The sequence below is a fragment of the Accipiter gentilis genome, chromosome 14, assembly GCF_929443795.1.
Source record: "Accipiter gentilis chromosome 14, bAccGen1.1, whole genome shotgun sequence".
In the NCBI taxonomy this organism is placed as follows: domain Eukaryota; kingdom Metazoa; phylum Chordata; class Aves; order Accipitriformes; family Accipitridae; genus Astur; species Astur gentilis.
This window is the reverse complement of record NC_064893.1, coordinates 11,827,513-11,854,446: the sequence shown is the minus strand read 5'-3', so window position 1 is coordinate 11,854,446 and position 26,934 is coordinate 11,827,513. Positions and strand designations below refer to the sequence as shown.

Here is a 26,934-nt window from a genome sequence, read left to right as displayed (position 1 = left end):
TTATTCACGGGATGTTTCATTTTAAGGAAACTTCTCATAAAATTATTTAACTATCCTCTGAATTATTGAGTTTTTTGAGACCCCTTCTTTACATGAAGTTGTTGGTTACTTACCCTATTAGCAACCCCTCAAAAGACTAAGTATTCTATGACCAAAGGGGACAGGATTATAATCTAAACCACTGGCAGTTCCAGTTCTCCCTTGTATTCCTCCTCGTGTTCTCTGATTGCTAGGCCATTATAATCAGTAAGAATTATTTATTAAAAGCTTAGCTGCCTCTTTGATCCTTTCCTTGGAAAATATAAAATAGTCAATTTTAGTAACAGCATAAATTGAAGCTACCTTACTAATTTTTTACAAAATATAAATTCATACCCCAGAAGGACAAATTTGATGCTACTTGAGTAAGCCTGGATTTACTCGGTTTGGCCTGTTAAAGGAGCGAAAGGCAGTCCTAATGCAGCTAAAACCGTACAAAATGGACTTAAGTTGCTAGAAAATGGGCTGAGAAACAACTCAAAGGCCAGAGAGAAACAGAGGAAATGAGTACTAAGCCAAGAAAGTTCTTTCTAGGTACTGCACTTTTCACCTTACCGCAGGTGGATGCAGTTTAACCTGAAGATGACAACAGCAGTATCTGCTTCCTGTATGTCCATTTACAGCAGCTTCCTCCTAGCCATTAGGCGACAAGAGGGTTCTGAGCCCAGAGTATGTTCCTCTGAGCTCCAGAGTTAATCCTGCCTGCCGTGGGAGCCTTCACGACTTGTGAACGCTCCTGTTTTAACAAACTGGAGACTTCGGAGTCCAGGATGCAGAGGTGCTGAGAGTCTGTTCCTCAAATTAAGTGGTGTATTTATATAGCATATGCTAGGTACTATGCTAGGCAAAAAAAGTAAGTAATTTTCCGCCTTGTGCGTACTGCTACGTCTTTTTGTCTGTCTCTCCGCAGTATTAATTGGTTATTCAGCCTCCAACGGGGTCTGGGTTCTTTAGGGCAGGCTTCCCCAAATCAGAAGTTAACTTACTGCGCTGTAAGAACCTTTACCTGACATGAGCTGGAAGCAGCTGAGGGGGCAGAGGGCTGGAGAGGAGAGGGGGAGGCAGGGCGCCGTTACCCCCCCCCCCCCACCCCCTCCCCGTGCTTGCAGCGCCCCCCCCCCCCCCGCCTCCGAGCACACGTCTCGTCATACACGTGCCGGCTTCCGTCACTACTCTCGTGGAGGCGGGTAGCGCTGGGGCAGCGGCCCCAGGCCCTCACGTTACAGGCCCGGAGGCGGCAGAAGAAGGCGGCCCGTTACCGTGCTCGGCGCAGCCGCGCTCGCGGGGCCCGACCGCCGCTTCCTGCCCGCCTACCGCCCTTCCGTTTCCGGGGAGGGCGCTTCCAGCATGCCGCGCGCGCGGAGGAGCGGGGAGGGCGGGAGGAAGGGCGCTGCAGCCGTGCAGGACGGGCACTCGGGCGGGGCTCCGCAGTTGACGTCGCCTCGCGTGAGGAAGTACCCGCTCATTGGCTGGGCTTTCCCCTCACTCCCCTCGCTGCCCTCCTCTGATTGGGTCCTTCGGCGGAGACCAGCCAATCGGCGGCTCCGAGCTCGGGAAGGCCCCGCCCCGGTAGGCACTCGGGGCTGGAAGTCGTCGCCATGTTGGCGTGAGCGGCGGCGCTGGGCGCGAGTGGAGGCACGCCGGGGCGGCGGCGGTGGTTCCTCCCCGGCGGGGCCGTAGTGGCGGCGGGTGCCCGCGCTGCTGCTGCCGCCGTCGCAGCAGCCGCCTCTCCCCTGTGAATGATGCGGCGGGAGGCGCCGCTGGGCTGGGTCGGAGCTCGGGCGGCGGTAGAAGCGGCGGTGGCCCTGAGCAGGGTCCGGTTGGAGGCGGCGGCGGCGGAGGAGGAGGAGGCGGCGGCGGCGACGGCGGCGGTGGTGGCGACCGCCCGGTCCCCAGCCCGCCGCGGCGGCCGGGCGAGCGCAGGATGCTGAGAGCCACCCCGCGCCCTGGTCGCGCCGCGGGGACAGGCCCCCCCCGGGGCTGAACGCGGACTTTCCCCAACCCCCTCCCCTCGCCCCTCGCCCCTTTCCCGGTCTGTACGCGCTACTTCTCCCTTCCCCTCCTCCGCCAGCCCATCGCTTTCCCGGCGCCGCCCGCCGAGACGTCGCCTTCCCGCCGGAGGAGCGGCGGCGGCGGCTCCGGGGCTGAGCGGCTCCTCCCCGTCCGGTTCCTCCCGCGGGAGCGCGGCGGAAAATGGCGTGGGTGCTGAAGATGGATGAAGTGATCGAGTCCGGGCTGGTGCACGACTTCGACGCCAGCCTCTCCGGCATCGGGCAGGAGCTGGGAGCCGGTGCCTACAGCATGAGGTAACTCGTGGCCCGTGGTGGGTGCCGCCTCCCGACCGGCCTCCTCGGGGAGCGCGGGAAGGAGCTGGGGCTTCCCCCCCCCCCCCCCCCAGTCTTTTCTTCCCTCATGTTTTTGTATCCCAGAGTGTCTTCCCCGAGGGCGGGCCCGGTCTCTCCTCATAGCTGCTGCTGCTGCAGCCGCCTCTTCCGCGGTACCGACTGCCGTGTTGCTCGGCATGGCGGTGAAGGGGCTGCCCCGGGGGGTCTCCCGCCCTGCCCTCCCCTTCTGCTGGCAGATGGCCTGCCTGAAAGGGCGGGCTGCTGCTTAGGCTGGGATGTTTTTGCCCCGTAGGTATAATCTTTACCGTAAAAATGACGTTTCGCCGTCCCTTGGTAATGTAACTGGACTCCGCGTATCAGAAGGTTATCATCTTGTACTTGGCGAATATGATTCTGGTTCATAATAAACAGTAGCTGTTTGATGGTTTAAAAATGGTTTTTCTCAAGCGGGTAAATGTTGCGGTAGTTCATAGGGTAGTAGCATGGTTGTACTTCAGTCGGTTTATTTATTCTTTCATGTTTCTGTGTAGTATGTGTCTTTGGTGACGTCTCCTTTTTTTTTTTTTTTTTTTTTTTTTCTTGTCACGTATATCTTTCTGTTCTTAATCAGCTTGGTAGTTTCTTTACCTTTTGATTGTTCTCCAGGTTTTACAGGGAAAGTGTTTAAATAGCATTTGGGTGTGCTTTTTCAAAGTTAAGATAAAACTGTACTTGTTTGGAAGAAGTACGTTTTATCTTGGTTATGAGCAGAACATGTGGACTCCTGAGTGACTTAGTAGGGTGAAAAAGGGAAACTGCTTTGGAGACGCTGGCAGACGTTTTAGTCTAAGGTTTTCAGCGATATTAGTTAGTATTTTGAGAGCCTGGAGAGGTAAAACACTGGTATTTGGTAGTTTTGATGGCCTAGCCTGTATGGAAGATGCATTCTTTCTCAGGGCTACCTGAAACTTGGAGACTGCCACAGGTTTCAGCTAGTATATGTATTTTAAGGCAGTACTATTCAGGTGAAGCGTTGGAACTGCAGTGTCTTTGTTCAAAGTTAGAAATAAGGGCTTCAGCTGAATAGATATGAGGACCCTTTTTTTAGTATTTGGGATTGTGAGCTCAGCAGGTTTATGGTGGGATATGTATGTGATGGGGTTTTTCTTTTGGAGGGGAGTTGATTTGTTTGGTTGGTTTTTTTCTAATTAAAACTAACTTTGAGAACTTGCCAGTTCCGAGAACAAGATGATTCGTCTCTATTCCTGAGAATACTCTTGATTTTATATTCAGCTTATCTGCATCTTATTCCATTTCTGTCCCGTTTCTGCCTTTGCCAAGTGAACATTCGCCCCATGAAGTGGCGTGCCAGTTTTTGTGGGCAGCTGTACGGCAGTTGCCTGGATGGCTTCTCAGCATTCGGTTTCTGGTTATCTTTTTACTCGTGCAAACACCAATGGATAATGCATACGCTCCTGTTCAAGAAGTGTTCTTCCTTCTTTGTCACAATCCAGTTCTTTCTGGGATTTCTTATGAGTAGAAGTCTTGAGTTTTGACTGGGATGACTCTTTAAAGATTTCCCTTTCTTTTTGTAGACTTCATTCATTCTCCCAGTAATGTAGACTGTTTAGTTTCTTGAAACTTTAAGAGTTTTAATCTTTACTGTTGTTGTGTAGGTTGTTTCTTCTGCTCGTATCATTCTTTTATGGTGGGCAGCAATCCTAAGTGTTTTTTCAGTTACGTATACCTGCTTATGAGGGTGTTTTGAATTACCACAAAAAAAGCTGTAGCAGTTAAAAACAGCTTTAAAATTAATATACACAAGCTAAGTTATATGTTAGTCTTACATTTTGTTGCACACTTCATGGTTGTGATGAGATACAAGTAGTTTTGGAACACACGCTGATATTATTTGTAACTTTAATCTTGGAACACATAGTTAAAGGGACCACCTAATTGCAATTGGTGTTTGCTGGATTCAGAGTGATTTCAGCAAGTATGTTAGTTATTTTATGTATTGCTTAGATCTTTACTTTAGGGAAATCATGGTCCATTAAGTGATGTGAGAGGGGAAAACAAAGAGAAGTGGCATAGCATGAAGAGTGAACATATTACTGTCACTGTTCTTTGTGCTAGTAGAAGCTAATTACCTGTCACTTCCTTACAAAAAAGGGTGATAGAAGAAAAAGAAATGTCTAGAGGAGAATTCTGGGAGAGCTCCCCAAGCTATATGCCCCTGCATTTTGTTAGGAAGACCTGCACGCGACCCTTTTACCTGTTAGGGTGGTATATAATGTAGTTGATACTTCCTCAAGTTGATCAGTCTGAAGTAGAATATATGGTATTGATCCTGCGTTTTTTCTTGCGAAGAAAACTGTTCATGTCCATTGACCACTAACTGTAGTTTTTTCAAAAGGAAGCTAACTGGATAAAATTTCTCTGCAGGTTCATGTGATTTTAAATATTTCTCAACATTTCCTTAAAATCTTGAAACCCAGTTTTTCTGATTGCTGTTCTAAAGTCTTCTTATGCAATAGGAAACTGTTTATAAACACAAGATTCAATTCAATTGATAATCATTATTGTCAGGAATTGTGTAACTTTGGGGACCACTGATCATTGCTGTGAACTGTTAAAAACGGAGGCTGTTTTGTTGATAAGTTTCAGGAACTGCCTGCTGTTTCTCTAGCAGAATTCCATTTTTCCTGTAATGAATTATTTGATTAATGATTTGATTTAAATTAAGTTAAATTAACATTAATATAAGGACAAGTATCTTAATGACTGAATTTTTATGTGTAATTTGAAAGCTTAGTGTATGAATTTATTTAAATGCTTGCAATTCCAATGGTATTTGTAGTGCTAAAATTGAAGCCTGTCATTGGGAAATTTGACGATTATTTCCGGAGTGGCTATTGTGATACATATTTCTAGATTAAAACCTGAAGTTTATGAAATGAAATTGAAAAAGATGATTCTTGGTTCTGAAACAGGAAAGTCTATGCAAAAGACTGTATGACAATAAATCCAGACTGTCCTCCATTTTTGGAGAATCAAGTCAGTTTGATTCTGCTGCATCTCCCAAACACCTGGAGTGTCTTTGGAGAATGGAGCTGGCTGCTACCTTGTTTAGCAAGAACAAAAACCTAGTGCAGTCAGTCCTGGTTTCTTACTATGCTGTGGAGAGCCTTGGACAATGAGGGAACTTTGTGTATCAATTCACCTCCAAAGTTTAGGCTAAAGTAACCACGAAGGTGGTCTGTTAGGACTTGGGTGACCATTGTCTTAAAAATTACAGCTTTGTTTTCAGGTGGAGAAGAGAGGGAGGGTGTTTTCTTCCAAAAACTTTCAGGTCCCTGACATCCTTTTTTTGGTCTCTGATGAACATGATTGGGTCATGACAGTTACTGTCTTAACTTTATAGTCGCTGTGCAAAAATAAAAAAATAGAGTTATCTCATTCAGGCCCTGTTTTCCTTGTGGCTGCTGTTACTTTCTGACAGACAAAATGACTGTTTATGCTTCCTCTAATGCCTCCCGCTCTTTTGAGACTCTGCTACTGGTTATGTTGGGTTTTTTTAAGAGGAGTGCTTAAGGTATCCTGAAATTTTTTCTTTTTTCCTTTTCCTTCCCCCTTCCTCCATAGAATTTTCTGCAGAATACATTAAAAAGCTTCTGTTGCAGTGGTCTGTTTTTATGTATTGCACTGTAGAAAAAACCCCAACTTTCACTAACACCTAGATGCTGTAAAATAAAAATTTATGTACTGATTAGAATTGGAGCTTGATTCTTTGTGCAAGCACACAAATATGTAAAAACCTGTTAGGAAATAGACATTTGAGGAAAAAAAATCCACAAACCTAAACTTCCTCGCTTTGTTACCACAGATAAACATGTTGAAAGGTAAACTCCATGTTCTAGGTCACTAACATTGGTATTAGGTTTCTTTTTTTCTTCTTCTTCCCAGTTGATGTGTGAATACCTTTCAAAAAGGCAAGGAGACCAGTTTAATTCTTAAGGAGAAGACTCTTCAGGCTGTATAATTATCTTCTCTGTTCCCATCATCTCTCATGGTGGATGGACGTGCAGGATTGAGAGCAGGGCAGCAAGTTTACCTTCATTTACGCTTTATGCATTACTCCCACTTAGGAACAATCTGTCCTATAGCTGCTGCAAATTAGAGCAGCTGCCTGACTTCCGTGTGTCAGAGGAGTGGATGGAGAATCGGGGATTTATAATTGTGAACAAATACTATTTTTACAGCTTTTCCTTGGTACCTTCAAGACCTTAGGAGGACACAGGTTTTGGTAGTGGGATTTTTGTTCTTTCTTTAATTGGTTGGTTTTTGCTCCCCAAGACTCCCCAGAAGTTGAGGCCTTTAACCAGCTGAGTTTCAGTGTGATGGGCTGTAGGATTCCCAGAACAGCATTGCATTTGTACCTGTTTACTCATTCATGTTTCACTTCGTGACAAGTGCTTCAGAGAAAGTTGTTTCCCAGCAACTATTTCCAGGGGTCTCATCTCACATCAAACTTGCTTTTGTGGACACAGGGAAAAAGTGTTAGGAAATATCAGCTCTTCTGTTCCCTTACATTTTCCTATGGCTTGTTCAGACCTCTTAACAGTGCAGAGCGTCGGTTTGAGATCATAACTCTAATTCAAATACTGCTGGAGAAACATTTTTCTCAAGGTATTTGCACTTGTAAAGCATGCTTTAAAGTTTCAAAAGACCTGCATGTTCTTGGATGCTTTAGTATTCACACCCAAAAGTACTCAAACCAGAAGGCAGATGATTGATGAAAAGTTGCTTTGAATTTTGATGACACACTAGTTCCTATTCTTGTAAGGACAGGAGGTTCTTTATTTATTTTGTGACCCTATTACTATTAGGCAGTTTCATTCTGTTTGGGGTTTTTTTTGGTGGGTTTTTTTTTTTTTTTTAATGCTTCAGAAAAATGTTGAAAAAAGGGTTTTGTATTTTGAGGGAAGACGATTTTGTGGCTGGCAAACACATTTCACAAGCATGGGAGAAATATAACTTACATTTGCAGTGGTCTTTTTGTACTATGCTCATGTAGGCTACATAACAGAATAGCTTATCGCACATGATCCGTGCCACTGGATGCTTCGGTTCAAGTGTTAACGTGCACCTTGCTTCCTCTTCTAAGCCTTACTACTTTTGTATGGTGAAGTTTTGTTTATGCACTTCTTCTGTAGCATAACTAGCTAAGATTGGGCGTTGGAGATGTGTTTACTGCCTGCTTTTGGTGTATAACGAAGACTGTTTCTGTTTGCTTTTCTGGGAAAATTTTCTTCTCCCTCTACAAAGAAAGAAAGAATGTTTTCAGCTGAACGCACTAGATAAATTGTGAGGGACTGAGATAAGACTTTTCTTATGGGAGCTAATAGTTTCAAAAATTTGGTCTTGGAGTTCCTTCCATATGGAGAATAAACCTTCATAGGTCTGCTTTTTCAAGTGATATCAAGAAGTCTAACAAAAGCTGCTGCTTCTTCAAAACAGTGCTATTTGTTTACACCTCAGCTTGCTTGTAATAGTCCAAAGTTCACTCAGATGAGTCAAGTGAAGTAAATTACTCTTTTACTTCCCAAGATCAGAAGTTATCAGTGACAGAAGAAGAACAGAATCAGTCTCTAAAGCTCTTTTCTGCTGTAGCCTGAAATCATTTCAACAGTAGCTATTTTGGAAAACTTATTTTTCCTCTATCTGGGCAACTCTGCTAGTGGGTGCTTCAATTTAGGTAAGAGATTCTTTGCCATGTTAAATAACCTGAGCAAAGCTGGCAGTAAAAGTGCCTGTCACTATCTGCGTTGGGCCAGCACAAATCAAATTTTACCAGGTAAGAAAATGACTAAAGGATGCTGAAGTATACATACATGGAGGCTGCCAATTATTTACTGGGGTGGCAGATAATTTGCACTGCCAGGCCATTGGCTCGTTATAAATGCAGAAATTGTATCTGGGATCTGAGGGGAAAAAAGCTGGAACTGAGAAGGCTGACCTGCTCTCCTGTTTTATTTTTGTTGTGTCTTATAATAGCATCAGTATAAAATTGGAGGTGGTAAAAAGACTGTCATTTAGGATGTCTGTAGTTTTTAGGAATTTGATCTACTTAAACTGCATATATTGTATTTAATTTATTGCTTACAAGATACTCTTCTTTGGTGTAAGAGGACTATTAAAAATACTGAATTTCTGTTTCCCATTGGTTTCCTTCTCTGAACTGTGAGTACACCTCACATCTTTTCTTCAGCTGTGCTGTGTAAGCAATTAATTTTGTTTTGTAGAAAATGCTTGTCACTGTGAAATTTAGATGGTCCCTATTTGAACTAATGTAAGGATAAACAACAGAGGATTTTGACCTCAGAGAACTGGGGGGAATGCTCTTCGTATTCTTATGTTTCTCAAAGCTGCACGTTCCTAACAACTTCCTGGGAAAACGCGGACATTAGCAATTTCTTCCCTGATTCCTATATCCCTGTTACTGCCAGTCCTGAGGAGGGAAATGGGCTTAACTCATTATGCCTGCCCTCGAGTTATATTTCGTAGGATGGGGGTTTCTCTACAGTAAGATTTTTGTTACCTGCCTTTACCATCCTCAGTTGTTGGTTCATAGCACAGCCCAAAACATAGCTACACAAGAGATCCCAACCTAGCTGGGAAAAATATCACGTAGAATGGGAAGGGGAGGGAGGGAGCAGCTTGCATGGCAGAATTTCTTTCTGCCGGTACTGCCCAGGAGACTTTTTGAGTTGCTGAACCGTAGGCTCATGGGTATCAAGTAAAACTGGTCATCCTCTGTTGCTGTATGACAGTGACTGAAGGATAGATGAGTCACTTCACAGCAGCTTCCTTGATGAAAGTCTGGAGAGATATGTCACTTTCTTTAAGAGGAAATAATAGTTGGTTCTAAATCAGTTAACATTTATTTATCGCTGACAGTGTAAAAATCTTAATTTGAAATGCTTTTTTCATATCTTATTGACTCTTTCATTGCCTGTAGTTTTATCTGGTTTTAGGTGGGAACAAACGTATGTTTAAATGTGAAAACTCTGATACTTCATTGTTTATGAGTGAACAAATCAAAATGTTATTTAAATGGTATTTATTTAAAGGTGGTCTAGGAAGTTTTAAATTGCATTGTCTTCTCTTTTCCTTTGGAATGTGGTAGTACCCAGAAGACTGTTTCATAAGAACAATATATGTTTTTATCTGGGAAAATACATGAATATTCTTACATTTGCCTCGTGCCATTTGCTGGAGCCTTTTTTTGGAATAGTGGCATTTAAGAATGTGCATTATGCTCTCTTTACAACTAAATTGTAGGGTTGAGGAGTTGGATGTCTCTTGTGTTGTGGGTGTTTTTTTGGGTGGTGTTTTTTTTGTTTTTTCCTTCCGCAGTGGCAGGTAGTCATTACCACTTTGTAAGTATTAGCAAAAGCGGGTTTAAACCTGGCTAAATTTGTCTTCCATTTGTTGGCTTCCAGTGCCTTATCTGTTAATGTAACTGGTTCATTAACCATGGCACACATTCTTGAGCCTGACCAGATGCATTTTTATCTTTAAATTGTGAGTGGAAAATGAAGGCTTGACAGATATTTTTCAAAAATACACAGAAGACGTCTTTTTAATCTTGCGTGTTACGTGAAAGCAAGTGCTGCAGAGCTTGGTCGAGAATTACAGGTTAGTTGGTGAGATACTTTGCATGCCTTCTTTGTTGCACTTTGACTCTTATGCGTGTATTTTAAACATTGTTATTGTTCCCATGTTCTTTCCATTTTTAAGTTCCTTTTCATAAAAACGCTAACGAGTGTTTTATGTGCCAAAGTGTGTGACGAGCATGGGTTCCTGGTGTAGAAGTCCTGTCTTGGGACGATGCTTCTGCTTGTCGCAGTGCTCCCTCTTGTGTTGGGCTGCCCTCTGCTCATGCTGCCCTTTTGACCGACAGCAAGGCATGAAGCATCTAGTTGTTTCTTCTGAGTCATCCTCAAGTAGCAGTCTACCGATCTATGAGATTTTCTCTCCTGCCTCTGGGTAGGATGCTCCTTTGGTCTATAGAAGTAAACTGTTTTAAGAGTGTCTGCTTCTCTTAAGTGGGTATTTCACATTATCTTCCTGTGTAACTAGTAAAGGAATACAGCCTCCTCTGGGCTCCAGTTTGGGAAGCTGGCATCAGAAGTAGCTACGGTATGGTTCAGTGGTTTGCACTGGATTTTTGGACAGTATCCTGCTTTGTCCTGCTTTCACGCCTGTTTGTAGCACCTTCTGGGGTTTCATCCTAGTAGAAAGGAACCTGTATGGGTGTCTTTTTTTCGGTCCTTGTTTAATTCTAGTTCTTATTTTTGGGAGAGACTGTACAGTCTATACAAGGTATAGACAAACTTTTTAGACTTTCTCACCATTCATAAGTATTTCTTCTTTCAGGTCAATATAGCTTCTTCCAGATAACTAGGGGAGTGGAATATGATGTGGCTAGCCTTTACCTTACCGTATGGGGCACATGCTCTGAAAGAAAAGTTGGGGTGCCCCAGCTGCACTCCTTATACCTTATATAGACCAAGTCTATACTATAACCTTATGTGGCACAAACATATTGGCTGTATTTTCACTTTTTAAATTGGTTATGATACTGATTCTTTTTGATTCTCCAGATGGGAGTTGGAATTCAAGAGGAATTGGAGTTCTCTTTAAATAAAGCAGGCTCTCACAGAAATGAGAGCAAAAACCAATTTTACTTCAAAAATTTTAGGATACAAAAGATAAATAATAGTGCAATACAGACAAGACATTTATAATTCTTTTACAAAATACTTTAAATCTATGACTGTGATCAAGGCAAGGGAAAAACAAGATACATACTGATTAAAAACTGAATCAATAGGTGAGATGGTGTGAGAAATCTTCAGTTTATAACCTAACTTTCAAGGAAAGTTTCATGGATCTGCAGATAATTTCATCATGAATGAAACCTGAGTGCAAGAAAAACACTATCTCTGAATAGAACTCACTAATCTCTTTGAAGTTTTGTTTATGAAGGATTACTGTATACACGGAAAAAGAATCTCTTGCTTATACAGAATATTTAGTTCTGTAGAAAGCAGATGATGTGTTTGCTCGTTGTGGTGAAGCTGTCTGTCTCACCGCTACCTGTGGACAGCATGGATTGCTCTTTACTCTTCAGAAACTTTGCAGTTGCAAAGTTTTTCTGGTGGTCTTAGGTCCACAAGCAAAGTGGATGTTGGCATATACTTTCTATAACATATGTTTTGTGAATCTGCTGCTTAATCATTTTTGTGCTATTCAGTGTGTTAAAGCCTAATAAAAGTTAAGATTGAAAAATCTTCAATGTCAACAGAATTAATAGGTTAGATATAACGATACTAAATGGGGAGAAAGATTTTTCACAGTGTAACTAACTTACTTTGGGGAATATATTATTTCAAAGAAGAAAATAAATGCATTGCTCTCAGCTGCATGTATATTAGGTAAGCTTACCTATGTTGACAGGTGAAAAGTTAAGAGTAAACTGACTTTTTTTGGTGGAGACAAGAACTGAAAATTAAATTTTCAGAGGATCAGCACAACTTTATTTATTGTCTGCTTAGGTCCCAGAGCATTGTTTATGTATCCTGGCCTAAATTTTGGTGGAATATGTTTTGGATACTGCTCACATTGGTTTTGCTCATAAACTGAGTGACACAATTCTGTATGTATTCCGCAGTGTTTTTTTAAGTCACAAATAACTTTTTTTTTCCTGTAACTTCAGGCAAAACAGGGCTAACAGTCTCACAAAGTTATTTGTTTGTTCTTTTCAGTGATGTTTTGGCACTGCCTATTTTCAAACAGGAAGATTCCAGCCTTCCACAAGAAAATGAGACCAAACATCCACCCTTCCAGTATGTTATGTGTGCTGCAACATCTCCAGCAGTAAAATTATATGATGAAACTCTTACATACTTGAATCAAGGTTGGTATACACATGTTGCAGGCATAACTATAGTGAATGCAGCTTGTGGTGCAAGTCCAAAACTGGGATTGTATTTCATGATTTGATACGTGTGGGTACATCCTAAATAAATGCATGTTGAAAATGAGGTTGGATACCTTACTAGTAGTCTTGTTTTGTCCATCTTGCAGACTCATAGCTATAGTCTGTCATTACTTCTCCTTTAGCGTCTGTTGGTTTTGGATTTGGGGTCTTTTTTCTGCTCTGTGTTATCCTTCTCCATCCCCCACCTTCCCCAACAAAATCAAGCTGACAGAGCTTTTGGGAGACAAATTTCAGGTAGTAATAGCTTAAAATACAAGACTAATTTTGCATTCCTGTTTAAACTTGATTGATAATAGCAAGTTAATTGGATGATATTTGCATAAGGTACACAGAAACACCCCCCAAAAAGTCATAATAAATGTTAAAATGTCAATCCCTAAATGAAAAGTGTTGCACAGCAGAGGCCACTGTAATCACTCTCGAATTAGTTATACGTATCTGCCCAGAACAGTATTATGTTTGAAACATAAACACAAGTGCAGCTACTTTTGGAGTTTGTATTTCACTATTGTCTGTCTACATTTATCAGAAATTAACTAGAGAAATACTTCATGTGAGTTTTGCTGCTTTTTCCTCATAGCGTGTCATTGATTTGCATGAAAATTCAGTTTTCCTTCGGCAGAGGCCACTGACTGCTGGGTAAAATAATCTGAGTGTAGTCATTGCCATGTGATTAAAACCTCCCTCACCTCTGGAAATGACATTGGTGTCCTAAGCTTAGTCAGCTAGTATTCTGAACTCAAATAAAACCATTTATCGTTTGTTCGGACCATATCAATGCCTTTGTATGCTCCCACCCCTCCATCCCCTGGCTCTAACAGTCTAGGATCACTGTTCCTAGATTTAGTATTGCTTTTTCTTTTCCTTGTGGACTTTGACCCAAAATCTCTTGATAGACAGCACTGTACTTTGAAGACACAGTCCTGCAGCACAACTTGTATGAAAAATAAAAATAAAATTAAAAAATTACATTCACCATTTCTCTTCTGTATCCTACCATGTTTCGGTACAGTTAATCTTAGCTTATGTGCTTCTCTAAGCAGTGTACTACTTCAGTGTGCAGATAAGAGGACACAGGTTAAAATATGTATTGGTGAATTTTCCTTGGTTTTTGTGAGCTATTTAACTTATTCCTTTACTAGGTTCCAGATTGTGTGTATTTTACATGTGCAGTTTCTTGATAGGATATCCTTTTTGCTCAGGTCGAAATGTTTCTAGTAGTGTGAACTTCTGGTGATGCATTTCATACCTGGAAGTGTTTAACTGTGTCCTGGGCTCTAAAATCCGTGCATTATCTTCAGCTTTCCATGTGAATGAAGTTGCTAAGTGCTTCATCTTGGAGTATCCAGTCTGTCTAAATACGTTTTAAACACTACTTGACTCTTAGACTAATGAGAATAATGGAAGTTCTTTAGGTGATTTCTAGTGTCTTACAAATGTGTGATCACATAGTTCAGCTATTTGCTTAGCCAGGTTTACTTTATTTTTTTACCGCTTTTTGTGCCCCGAGCGCTCTCTTCAGGAGAAAACAGTGCAATTGCAGCAGTATGCTGGGCCAGCAAGGTGCTTTGCACTGTTTAAAAAAACTTTGAAGTTTATAAACTTTAAACTCTGTAGAAATACACTTTGTTTTCTTCAGTGCCAGGATCCTGCCTCCCTGACCAAACACAAAGCTTGAAGGTCAGCTCAATGTGCTGGGGAACCAGCACAAGGCGGCAAGCTGAAGGAGGAAAGTGCTTGCTATCTCATCTCTGAGAAGAGCTTGCCATTGTCTGAAATGACTGTAAATGTTTCATCTGCCCTTGAAAATATCTTTTTAATATAAAGATTTCTTTTGCAAAGAAGTTTTGATCTTTTTCAGTGTCCTAGGTAACTTTTCCTGATGTTGAGAAATGAAGACATTGGTATAATACCATTTGTCTAAATAAATATGGGGGGAAAAAACCAGTTGGCCAACTTCCCTTCTGTGCTAATACTTCAGACAGAAGGACAGTACATTTGTTGTGTAAGTTAAGACTTTTTCCTAAAAATTTTGCTATTAGCTGTTAGCGTGTGTATATATATGTATGCAGATATGTAAAAAAACCACCTTGGGATAGTTTTGCGAGATGACATCTTTCATACTGAATCCAGCTTAAAATAAGGATCAGTTTGCAACACTGAGTTGTACTAATATATATGTTTGTGTAATGAGTTGGATTAAGTCCTCTAGAAAAAGAGTAATTTTAATCCTGGCCACATCAGTTATCTGGTTTCTCGTTTGGCCCCATTTTCAGGCAGTGTCTTGCCTTAAATAATTTTGAAGAGGATTGTGAATAGGGAGTACCATAGAGAGCAAATACCCTCTTTAATTTCATCAGCAGTTGTCTTGGTTTGCTGGATTGGGAGTACCAGAAACACAGGGAACATTTGCCCTGTCTGCTAAGCTATGGTGATGTTTCCTAAGGCAATAATTAAGCAAGCCCTGACTTTACCCTCTGTCAAGAAGTATTTTAATTGGAGTAGCGAAGAGCGTCATTTGGAGTTCAGGGAGTCTCTGGATGATGCTCTTAGTAGTATGATTTAGTTATAGCTAGTCCTGTGAGGAGCAGGGAGTTGGACTCAATCCTTACGGGTCCCTTCCAACTTGAGGTATTCTGTGAGCTAGTGGAATATTTAAAGTGATTAGGTTTTTAGCTGAAGCTGATTCTAGAAGTTCAAATGTTGGAGTGATGATGGTTTGTTGTTCAGGGGTTTTCAGGGTTGTTATTAACTGTAAAATCTGTTAAATGGGTCCGTTGAGAATACATATCAGAACTGTAGGACAATGTTTTGAGTTGGCTGCTGTTCAGCTAGATGTATATCGAATGGCAGAAGTGGTATGGAAGAGAATTGCTTTTAAAGGGGAAGCATTCTCTAGGTTGGCTTACACAGTGCAGCTAGGCTTGCAGTTCTGTGAATGCAAAGAACTGCTTGGGAGAGATGGGATCCACTTCAGTAAGGGGGGCAAAGGTACCTTTGCCAGCAGGATGGCTGACCTGGTAAGGACGGCTTTGAAGTAAGAACAAGTGAGGGAGAGAGTCACCAGCAGCACTGTGAGGGAGTGATGGACAAGGTTGATGAGCAGAGGGCCTGGAATGAGGTGCGTGAAATGGAACACAAAATCAACAAAAGGAGGCTTAAACAGGGTCACCTCCAGCATTTGGATGTAAGCAAGTGCCTATAAAACACCATTATGAGAAAACCCCGAAACCCTTCCTGGGAAATAGGGATGGTGGGGTGCCTCTCTGAAGTGCATGTACATTAATGCAAGCAGCATGGGAAGTAAACACAAGGAATTAAGGCATCTGTGTGCAGTTGTAGGGCTATGATCTTGTTGGGATCATGGATACACGATGGAATGGCCTGCATAAGTGCAATATCGCAATGGAGGGATACAGGCTCTTTAGGAAAGGCAGGGAAAGAAGATAAGGAAGGGGGAGTTGCCCTTTGTGTTGGAGAACAGCTGGAATGCCTGGAGCTCTACCTAGGGATGGGTGATGAGCCAACTGAGAGCTTATGAGTAAGGATTAAAGAGCAGAACAGTATGGGTGACATTGTAGTGTGTGTCTGCTATAGGCTACCTGACCAGGAAGAACAAGTAGATAAGGCCTTCTACAAGTAGAAGTAGCCTCACATTCACAGGCTGTGGTCCTCATAGGAGGACTTGAGCCACCCTGGTGTCTGCTGGAGGGACAACACAGCAGGGCGTGAAGCAATCCAGGAGGTTCTTGGAGAGCATCAGTTGACAACTTCCTGTGATAGAGGAAGTGGTAGAGGAGGCAATGAGGAGAGGTGCTCTGCTATACCTCATACAACAAGGAAGAGCTCACTGGGGATGTGAACGTCGAAGGCAGGCTTGGCTGCCATGACCATGAGATGGTGGAGTTCAGGATCCTGAGTGGAAGCAGCAAGGCAGAAAGCAAGAACACATCACTGGACTTCAGGAGAGCAGACTCAGGCATTTTCAGTGATCTTGATAGAGTCCCATGGCATAAGGCCCTGGAGGTAAGAGGGGCTCAAGAAAGCTGGTTAATATTCAAGGATCGCCTCCTCCAACCTCAAGAGCAGTGGATCCCAATGAGCAGGAATTCAGGCAAAAATGGCAAGAGGCCTGCATGGATGAACAAGGAGCTCCTGGCACAACTCAGACACAAAAAGTAGGCATACAGAAGGTGGAAGCAGGGACAGGTAGTCTGGGTGGAATACAGAGTCACTGTCCAAGCATGCTGACGTGCAGTCAGGAAAGCGAAAGCCCAGCTGGAATTGAATCTGGTGAGGAATGTCAAAGACAACAAGATGGTCTTCTCCAAGTATGTAACTGGCAAAAGGAGGACTATGGAAAATGTGGGTTCTCTGCTGAACAGGGCAGGGGCCCTGGTGACCCAGGACATGGAAGAGGCTGAGGTACTGAATACCTTGTTCACCTCAGTCATTTCTAGCATCACTGGTCTTCAGGAATCCCAGCCCTAAAGATCAGGGGGAAAGTCTGGAGCAAGGAATATGTACCCGTGGTGGAAGAGGAACAAGTCAGGGAATACTTAAACAAACTGGACATACATAAATCCATGGGTCCTGATGGGATGCACCCATGAGTGCTGAGGGAGCTGGCAGATGTCATTGTGAGGCCACTCTCAACAGTCTTTGAGTGATCATGGTGACTAGGAGAGGTGCCTGAGGACTGTAGGAAAGGAAACATTGCTCTGATCTTCAAAAAGGAGGACCAAGGGAACTACAGGGACCCTGGGAACGTGGTGGAGTAACTAATCCTGGGAACCATTTCCAGGCACATGAAGGACAAGAAGGTCATCAGGACTAGTCAGCACAGATTCAGCAGGGGGAAGTCATGCTTGACCAACCTGATAAAACTCTAAGAAATGGCTGGCTTGGTAGACAAGGGGAGGGCGCTGGATATTGTTTACAAGTCATCGCCTTCATTAAGGCTTTTGCTATTTTCTCCCATAAGATCCTTACAGAGAAGCTAATGGAGCATGGGCTAGATGAGCATCCTTGGAGATACTGAGGAGCAGCCAGGCTTGGTCCTGGACAACTGGCTGTAGGTGGTCCTGCCTGAGCAGGGGTCTTGGACAAGATGACGTCCCGAAGTCCCTTCCAAACTTGATCATTCTGTGATTTTTATGAAAGAGGTTACTGCAGTTTCAGTGTTAAGCAGCGGGCAGTTAAAAGTTCCTAGCACCTTACGTCACCTTGCTCCTGTGGCTACTCTTCAGGAAGAAGCAGAGAAATTTTGCCCTATATTTTAATTGGGGAAATGTGATTTTGCAAATTAATTTGTGCTGCTCACCTTGGAAGCAAAAAGTCCCTGCAGTTCAAATAAATTACTTCAAGCTTTGTCTATTTTGAAGCATAACAGTTCATCAAATTCACTGGAAAGATAGGTTCACTCATCCTGTTTGAAATAACCAGTAACTGGCTCTTTTAAAGACTTATTTCTGAAATCATACAAAGCTTAAAAATCATACAAAGGCAACAGGTACACAGGCAAAGTTAAACATGGGAGAGTAGTATGTATGTTGCATGAAGAGTAAAAACTGCCAGAGTTTGTTTCGGAAGACCAGTTTATAATTCTCAGTATGGTGCCTTTCATCAGTTTCAAAAATAAAGGAATTCAGCTTTGAAAAGTTTTTCTTCAGAAAAAAAATAGAGAAACAAGTACTTACATTTCATGTTAAATGAAATACCTGAACTCTAAAACTATCTGTAGTTTTAAAGGGACTGAAAAGTTTAATTTTTGTTCCATTAATTCCCATGTTGTAAAGTGAACCTTGTTACAAAAAATCTCCTCAACAGAGGTTTCAGGTACCAGTATTCTTGTGTACTATGAAACAAAAGCTAATTCAGGTGCCTTAAACACAAAATAACTTTGTGCTCCGACTCTTCTACTGATGCAAATTTTTTTCTCTTTAAAGGTCAGTCCTATGAGATACGGATGCTAGATAATCGGAAAGCTGGAGACATACCGGAGATCAATGGAAAACTGGTGAAGGTGAATTGAAGTTCTCTAGATAGTGTTACTAACAAATCTCTGCTGCTTGCATATGAAAAGAGTAGTTTTTAACCTTTTATTGTATTCTGATTCATGGCGGGAGGTGGACCAGCTGATCTGACCAATAAAGAAAATAGGCACAGTGGAACCTAATGCATAGTTCTGTTATTTCAGGTTTACTACAAATTAAAAGAATATACATGTATGCATTTCCCCATTTATGAATGGGTTTGTTTCATGCAACTTTAGATAACTCAAAGTGAGATAATCATGTGTCCTCTGTGAGGTCTGCAGTCTGATCTGTTTTAAGATGAAGTGAATCTCCACTAAGTAAGCCCATGTCTTTTTGCTGAGTAAAAGGAAGCTGTGGTAACTGATTCATATAATGAATAATAATACCTGATTTAATGTATGTGTTCAGTTTTTTTCCCCCTCTGTATAACAAATTGTTTTATATGTGCATTCATGCAGCAGAATATGACTAAGCCCACAGTTGTACAAGAACTGGTAACAAAAATAGGTATTGTTGTATAATTGCTTCTAGCTGAATAAAGTTAATCATGTCATAGTATTTTAAATTAATATTTCAGCTAGGATAGTTGGAAAAGTTTGCAAGTTTTTTATTACTTCTTACTATTAATTAAAATCATAGATTTGTTGTAAATAAGCTTATAAATACTACGGAGGGAATTTTCTATTAATTTTATTTCTTAAAACTTTCTACAAAAATTCACAGAATTACCTGTGGAAAAAATGGTCAAACTATATTCACTGTTTTTCAGAATAAGTGAAGTCTTTTGTGTTTGTTTTCTAAAATAAGTTGGTGTTGTCTGCACAGTATTGATACTGTGCTGTCAGTGTTGCTCAGTTCACTGCATGTAATTCACGGTGACCTTTAGAATATGCAGTCAGATGTAATTCGCCTTCTGCATTTTTACTACATTTTCAAATATCTCCTGCTGCTCAGTTCTATTTCTGTGTTCTGGAATATTTTGGGATACTGATGCTTGCCAAATTTTTTGCTGTAAATAGGTATTTATTGGCACTGTGGCTATTTTGGAACGTTTTAGTGCTTTATCTTTAGGCTGTTTCTAAACGTATACTAACTTTGTGGCTCATCAGATGCTTGTTTTCTTTGTTAGAGTATTATAAGAGTTGTGTTCCATGACAGAAGGTTGCAATATACAGAGCACCAGCAGCTAGAAGGTTGGAAGTGGAACCGCCCTGGGGACAGACTTCTTGACTTAGGTATAATTGTTTCTATCAGTTGCCACTGTATGAAATTCAACTTCCAAATTTAAATTCATTATGGTCACATTTATGCTAGGGCTGGTGAAAAAACACAGACCAGTTTTCTGTATGCTGCTTTGTCATAGTGTGTATTTTGAATGTAAGTGTTCTTACCACTTTCACGTGCCTTTAAAACCTTTAAGTGATACAGAAGAAATATAGCAACTCTGCAACTTTATACATTTAGTAATCTTTCCAATTCTGATTACTAAATCTTAGAGTAATTAGGAGAACACATACAAAGGTAACTTTGGTAGGCTGTGGAAATGGCACCAACATGGTTTCTGTATTGTGCATAATTTTTGTCATTTTTGGTGCATAAGCTGTGTATGGGGCAGGAGGGGAGACGGGGTGGGAGGAGGGGAATCAAAAACCACTCCCGAACCCTGAGCACTTTGTATGTTGAGTCTACTAAGATTCTTCAGACAGTCCTAAGAAACTGTTTCTGAGCCTATGGTCAAGCCACCAAAGCCCACATTTTTCTACCCTACCTGTGTTTGTTGATGGTAACCTTATATTAAAATTTATTTGTAGTGTTTTCTTGGAATATGATTATTTTGAAATATATACTACTTATTTTAATAGATATTCCAATGTCTGTTGGAGTCATTGATATCAAGACAAATCCAAGCCAGCTCAATGCAGTTGAATTTTTGTGGGATCCAACAAAATGTACATCTGCTTTTATTCAGGTTTGAAACTTTACTTGACTGAATGTCTGTGTTTGGTGCCTTTCAGGTCACAAACAGTAGTATAGTTGCACTATGAAGCTTTTCGGTTTCTTATTTGTGGGAAAGCCATTAAACACCAGCTTTGTAAAAAACCCAGGTTCATAGTTCTATGATGGTCCCTGGTTAGATTTTCAACTTGATTTGGGTTTATAAAAGTGTCTTTTAAAAACAATTTAAGTAAAAGGCTTTCAAAAAGCTCTTTGAAGAAAGCTGTCATGGTTAAAATATTTAGTGATAGGGAGTATTAGAATTAATTTATATCCCTCTAAATAGCTGTCACTACTACTTTTTTTTTTAGTTGAGAGGCCCACTGTTCTAGTGGTGAGCTTCAGCAGAGGCTTGGCTTGAGGATACAAAATGAAAAATTATGTGCTACAAAGAGGGTTTTAAATCAGACATTCAAAGGTGTTTCTTACTATGTCAATAGGCTTCCTTGTAGTAGGATTTTTATTATTTATGTATTTGATACTCAGGGCAATTGAACATGCTTTCTCTGGAAATTATTTAGATATAATGTTCAGTTTTGCATTGGAATTTTTAGCTTACTTTTGTCTCAGATCTGTTTTTATTATAAAAAGGTATAGGTATAAAGTTTGAGGTAGCAGCGTTTCTTACTGAGGCTGCCAAAATAGGTTAAATTCCATATTGTCAGTATATTAACTTTGATCTTGTACAATCAAAGGCACTTTTTCTAGTAAGAATTACATAATTACTAAAATGTAGTCTCCTTGAGGAAGAGTGAGAGAAACTATTGAATATTTTTGTTTATGCACTTCCTTAGAAGTGAGAACAGACTGACTGAAAATGGAACTGATTCTTATGCAAGTGTAGTTCACTTATTCTAAAGGCTAGAGAACACAGCATAGTGGCACTGATTACACACTTAAAGCTTCAATTTCTAGTCTATGGTTCTCTGTTGTTGATGGCCATAGGAAATAAAAAGATAGTATTGTAGTCATTGAGAATGTAAGGTGTCCATGGTGCTCAGCTTGCTTAAAATTCCATGAGGAAGCAAAAAAAATTGGGAGCACTGTCCAGTGAAATTCATCATAACTCTTTCTGTTATGCTGATTTTCTCCTTAGATATCTTTCAGGGGTATTTCTAGCTTATAAACCCAGTCTTTATTCTGATGTAGCACTTGAGGCAATTACATGCTGATTAAAAAGTCTGCTGACTTTTATAGTAAGTTGGGCATATTTGAAAATACTCACATGAGATTAAAAAACTCTTCTAGTCAGTGACCTTCTATAGCTTTGGTAATATTTGTTCCAAGTAACTCTGAAGTTTATTCTAGCTAGAATGCATTGGACAATAGTATCTTGAAAAAGTTTTTGCTATATTCATGACAGATATATTTGTCATCCACATACATTTTTCTTAAGATCCAGCAAGTTCTCGTTTAATAAAAATCTATAATGACTTCTGCTTTTTGGAGAATTTTGATGACACACTCGCTTGTTTCCCCTCTTCCCTGTCAGCTCAAATGTAATATTTCTGGCTTCATTTACGTGTGGGCATGAAAAGGAATGAAACGTTAGTTTATGCAGATTGGTCCTCAGATTGGCTGGGTAATTTGTTATTTATCCTTAGAAAATTTATATGATGTTGGTAACACATAATGCAATTCATGTCTAGAATACTTCTGAGGGTCCTTTTTTTTTTTTTTTTTCCAGGTACATTGTATCAGCACTGAATTTACCCCTCGTAAACATGGAGGAGAGAAAGGAGTTCCTTTTAGGATTCAGGTTGACACTTTTAAACAGACTGAAAATGGAGAATATACAGATCATCTGCATTCAGCCAGTTGTCAAATCAAAGTTTTTAAGGTAACAGTAGAAAACAGAACCTTAATAAGTCTCTCAGAAGCTCTTGTAAAGATGGGGGACATCTTTATATTACTGCTTGACTTCTCAGATCAGATTTCAATTATAAAACCATTTTCCACTTGCATTCTTGTTCATGTAACTGTTCATTTTTAGCCAAAAGGAGCAGACAGGAAACAGAAAACAGACAGAGAAAAGATGGAAAAGCGAACTGCACATGAAAAAGAAAAATATCAGCCTTCATATGACACCACAGTTCTTACAGAGGTAACAAAATAGAATTGCATCTGCTGACTGAGGAGAAAATACATAGGTACAGCATCTTACTTAGCTGCAGTCTTGGAAGGGTTGGGGAAGAATTAGTTCTACACAAAGATAAGCTTTTTATTTGACAAACTTGTCTAGTGAACAGCAACATTAAATTTTAAGATTTTGTTAGTAAGCTTTCATTTAGATACTCCATAGATGCTTGTATTAAAACACACTAAGATTGAACACTATTTGACTGACTGTACTTGAACCCTAGAGCAAGTCTTTTCGTACAGATCTAAAAAAGTTGCAGCTGAACAGAAAAAAAAAGAAAAAAAGAGGGGGGAACCTAGAATTTAATTATGTGCCAAATATGAGCTTCAAAGTCTATTTTTTGGAGATAACTGAATTTAAGGCCGGAGCCTCAGTAGGTTTTTGCGTTTCCTTTTTATTTAAACATCAGTGAGTTCTATGCAGTTTTCTAAAGATTTCAGAGGTTTTTACAAGGCTTTTAGATCTTTCCTCAGTGTATAATGAAAAGAAATTGATCCACATCTTTGGTGTTTGTCCAGATGAGGCTTGAGCCTATAATTGAAGATGCAGTTGAACATGAGCAGAAAAAGTCCAGCAAGCGGACTTTGCCAGCAGACTACGGTGATTCTCTGGCAAAGCGAGGCAGTGTAAGGGACTTCTGCTTATCTTTTCATTGTGCAAGATACCTTGTGCAGTGTTAGATATAGGAGAAACTTCCATTATATAAAGTAAAAATATTTTGATTGCTGTGTCTTAATTTTATTCACTTTTATGTATACCAATTACTCCATGTTTGTTTTCAGCAAAGGAATCCTTCCTAAATCTAACACTTAAACTGTTGCCGAGGGACTGTGTAACTTTTAAAAGTCAAGAGCTTTCCATTTATGCGACTTTAAATGAAGTAGCCATTTGGTTTCCTGTATGTGTGTAACTAGTGGAAGTAAGAACAGTGAAATTCAGTGTTTTGTTCCGTATTTGTACTTACATTCAATATAAGTTTCCACGTACATCAGTATTTTTAAAAAGCCATGTAGTGTTGCAGATCATTGATCGTTAGGTACTGATTTTTCCTTTAGCCATCTACATATTGTACTCCAAGCAGGTTTCACACAGTTCAAAAGAGTCAGCACATCTTCATTATACGTGTACACTAACCCCTGTATATGCCCCCAAAATGAATCTAACGTATATCCTGCGCACTCTTTCTGTCAAGGGTTAGCATTTTAGATTTCTTAAATGCTGTTTCTTAAGGTGAATATCGAGACGTTACATTGTTCAGATGAGAAACAATCCTGTGTCTTCCATTTGGCAAGTTGAAATGTCAATTAATGATGTGACTGTGGAAGACAATTATTTGACTGTTCTTTGAACAGGCGTATTGTGCTGACAGCTGTTTCCCAGCAGACATTGTCCCTCAGACATTATTTAGTTTGTATTTATGATCTGTGAAAGTGACGTATAAGGTTCAGGTTATGAAGTACTTCAGTGTATGCCTCTTGTTTATAAACCGTGGGACTGGGCAGGAGGGAACAAGCAATATTAAGAAAGATGGGCTCTTCTGAGGATTTTTTTTTTTACCCCCCCAAAACTATTGTAAGCACTGAGCTGTCTAAATTTACCTACTATTATTCTTGGTTGTTGGTTTTTTTCCTTTCTTTCAAGATGCACCTTTAGCAAGTTTTGGCAATGCAGACATTCTTTAATTTGTTCCAAATGGCCCTGCTTGGGGACGGGAGGTACAAGAGAAAACGGGATTTTATCACTTTCCTTTATAAAGCACGACTGAAGCATCTTCTGAAGCTGGTCCTTGGAGGGATTTCTACTTTCTGCATCACCTCCACCCCCTCATCCCCCTTGCTCTCTTCTCTTTCTGTTGTTATAAGTACTTCATTGAATGATTATTGCTTATAAAAAGAATAATAGAAAAAGGTATCCTACTCCCTTGCCCGGAGTAGGACAAAATGTAGCCAAATGATAACTGAAAGTTGTCTAACCTGTTCTTAACAATCTTTTGGAATACAAAGCTTCTATGAATGGCAGCGTTACCTTAATTGTAGTGAAGAAAAATTGAGGTAGGACAGGTAGTACTAGTGCCTTTCACAAGGGACATGAAGGAGAGTGTGTGTGTGTTTGTTTCTTCACTTCTTGCTTGGGGTGAAGGATGACCCACACGCTATTTTGGAATAGCAGCTATGTACAGCTTTCCACTTCTCTTAATTGTGCCGCTGACTACTCCTGTTTTGCATTTGCCTTTAATACAATTCTATCTTGAGATCATTTGGTCAGTTTGTTAAGACCATTTTGAGTTTTATTCCTGTACGATGAAATGCTTTCAGCATTGCTAACTTGGTATCATCTGGAGATTTAACAAATAACTTGTTCCGTCATGACAATGATCTTTATAATTAGCAAATTATTAGAAATCACTAAGCCCATAAAAAATACCATGAAACACTATTTTTGCTGTATTCGTAGTGAAACCTTGGTAGTCACTAAAGACTCATTAAGTACTACTTTTAACTATGTAAGCTAAGTGTACAAATTGTTTGCTTGATCTAGAAAAGGGATGTCTGATCTACAGCTTGAAGGCCAACTTATCAGCCTTTTTCTCTTGTCACCAGACAGGCTTATTTTTGTGGGCCTTGTAAATATGGACTGGGGATGATGCATGTTTCTACTTAGAGCAATTCTGTCCTTGCAAATCTGTCCTCCCAAACATAGCCATCAGACGGATTGGCTGTTCATATGTGCAGATCAAATGTACCATATGTACAGTACAGCCATCACAGAGAGGCTTAGACACAAAAACTAAAGAACTACTTTTAAGTATGAGAATTGACACTGTTCTACATACTAGGTCTTTATATATGATGAATCTTGTACTTCACATATCCTAGGAACTGTGGTTCTGTTACAGAAAGAAAAAAGGATTGTTTGGAGTGTGTTTTTCTTGAGAGTGTTGGCTGTTACATAGCCAGTACAGCTTCCTAGATGCCAAGGAATAGGTTTTTGTTATCTTTTCTTGAATTCCAGAAATTTAGGTTGATCCAATCTATAGTTCTCTTCCTTTTTAAAGCTGGGTATTGTTATATTCCCCATACACCTAACCTATTATATAGGCTATCTTTTTTGTTCCTTGCTTTTTGCATTTCATTTTGTATATTGGCTTTTTCATTTTTCCCCTCCAAGATTCTGCTGTTCTATTTGCTGGGTATTGCTAATTTTGTTTCTTCCCCCACCCCATATGATTTTTTCCAGCTCAGCCACAAGCTGATTTGGACAGATTGGTTTCTTACTGTGCTTCCTTCAGGAAACATTGAATCTAGTATCTTTTCTTTCCAGTTTAATTCGTATGGGGTTCTAACACAATACAGGGAGTTTGGTGAACCTTCCTTTCTGAATGGTCATTCTTGCTCTGCTCTTCTCCCATCCTTTCTGAAGACACAGAATTTTTTTTCTAATTACCATCACCCACCTTTTCCTTCTTATCCATTGTCATAAGAATGCCTTCTAGATACTTTTCCATTATTCATTTTTATTCATCTGATGTTTCAAAATCCGGTGGATTCCCTGCAATTTCTGCAGTATTTATCTCGGCATTTTCCAGACAGACAGATGCATAGTTAACTACTTGTTAAGACTTTCTCTGGTGCTATGGAGCATTTATTTTTTTCTGTAGAGATAAAAGGCTACAAACTTAACACTGCCTTCTGGACATCAGTGGATGTTTATGTACAGGTGACCTTCATCCAGGGGCCATTTTATGAAGGAGGTACTTCATTTTTTCCTCTCTTCCAAATATATTGAAACTAGAGCTTATCTAAGGAAGAAGAGAAAAAAAAACCAACACCAGATTGTTTCCCCTGCTTTTAATTTGAAAAAGTGGGCAAGTTTGTGCTGTGATAGTTGGGTCTTCGCACTTTTTTCTGTCTGCAGTATCTTGGTTGATTTTTGGTTTAGTATATATTGTATGTCACAAGCTAGACCATATAAAGCTACAATTTGAGTAAACTTAGTCAAGTAGTTATTTTTTGGCAGATAGAACTGATTATAGGGCACATGGAAATTAGAAGACTTCCAGGTATCGGCCTTGAAATAAATCGGAACATTAAGTTTTGGATGTGAAAGATTGGTGCAGAAGTTACAGAAAATATTTAAGTGGCTTAAATTTAGAGTATAAAACCTTCTGGAGGCTATGAGAGTCAGAAAGTGGAGCTGGAGCAAAAGTATTTTAGTAACATAAGCCTATAGTACTTCTTCAATTTGTTTTTCCTTACGTCTATCAATACTTCATATAGCAGTATCAGTAGCATACAGGATATGTAATGTGGGTGACTTCACATGTTGGGA

At 40.3% G+C, this 26,934-nt stretch overlaps 1 protein-coding gene across 5 annotated transcripts in view; it reads left to right on the top strand.

Moving 5' to 3' along the window:
- Nucleotides 1-2,222: 2,222 nt before the first annotated feature.
- Nucleotides 2,223-26,934, top strand: part of UBP1 (upstream binding protein 1) — a 39,375-nt gene continuing 14,663 nt past the window's right edge. For 3 of the 5 annotated variants that reach the window (XR_007508109.1, XM_049816926.1, XM_049816925.1), the window contains exons 1-8: nt 2,223-2,345; nt 12,197-12,348; nt 18,381-18,457; nt 19,600-19,705; nt 20,333-20,439; nt 22,153-22,305; nt 22,459-22,569; nt 23,124-23,231. Coding sequence is in view for 4 of the 5 variants with exons in the window: in XM_049816926.1 (XP_049672883.1) it covers nt 2,233-2,345; nt 12,197-12,348; nt 18,381-18,457; nt 19,600-19,705; nt 20,333-20,439; nt 22,153-22,305; nt 22,459-22,569; nt 23,124-23,231 (927 nt within the window). In the remaining variant the exon portion in view is untranslated. Of the gene's footprint in view, nt 2,346-9,310; nt 10,065-12,196; nt 12,349-18,380; nt 18,458-19,599; nt 19,706-20,332; nt 20,440-22,152; nt 22,306-22,458; nt 22,570-23,123; nt 23,232-26,934 lie in introns of those variants that run through there. The other 2 variants (XM_049816928.1, XM_049816927.1) reach the window with 2 other exon arrangements.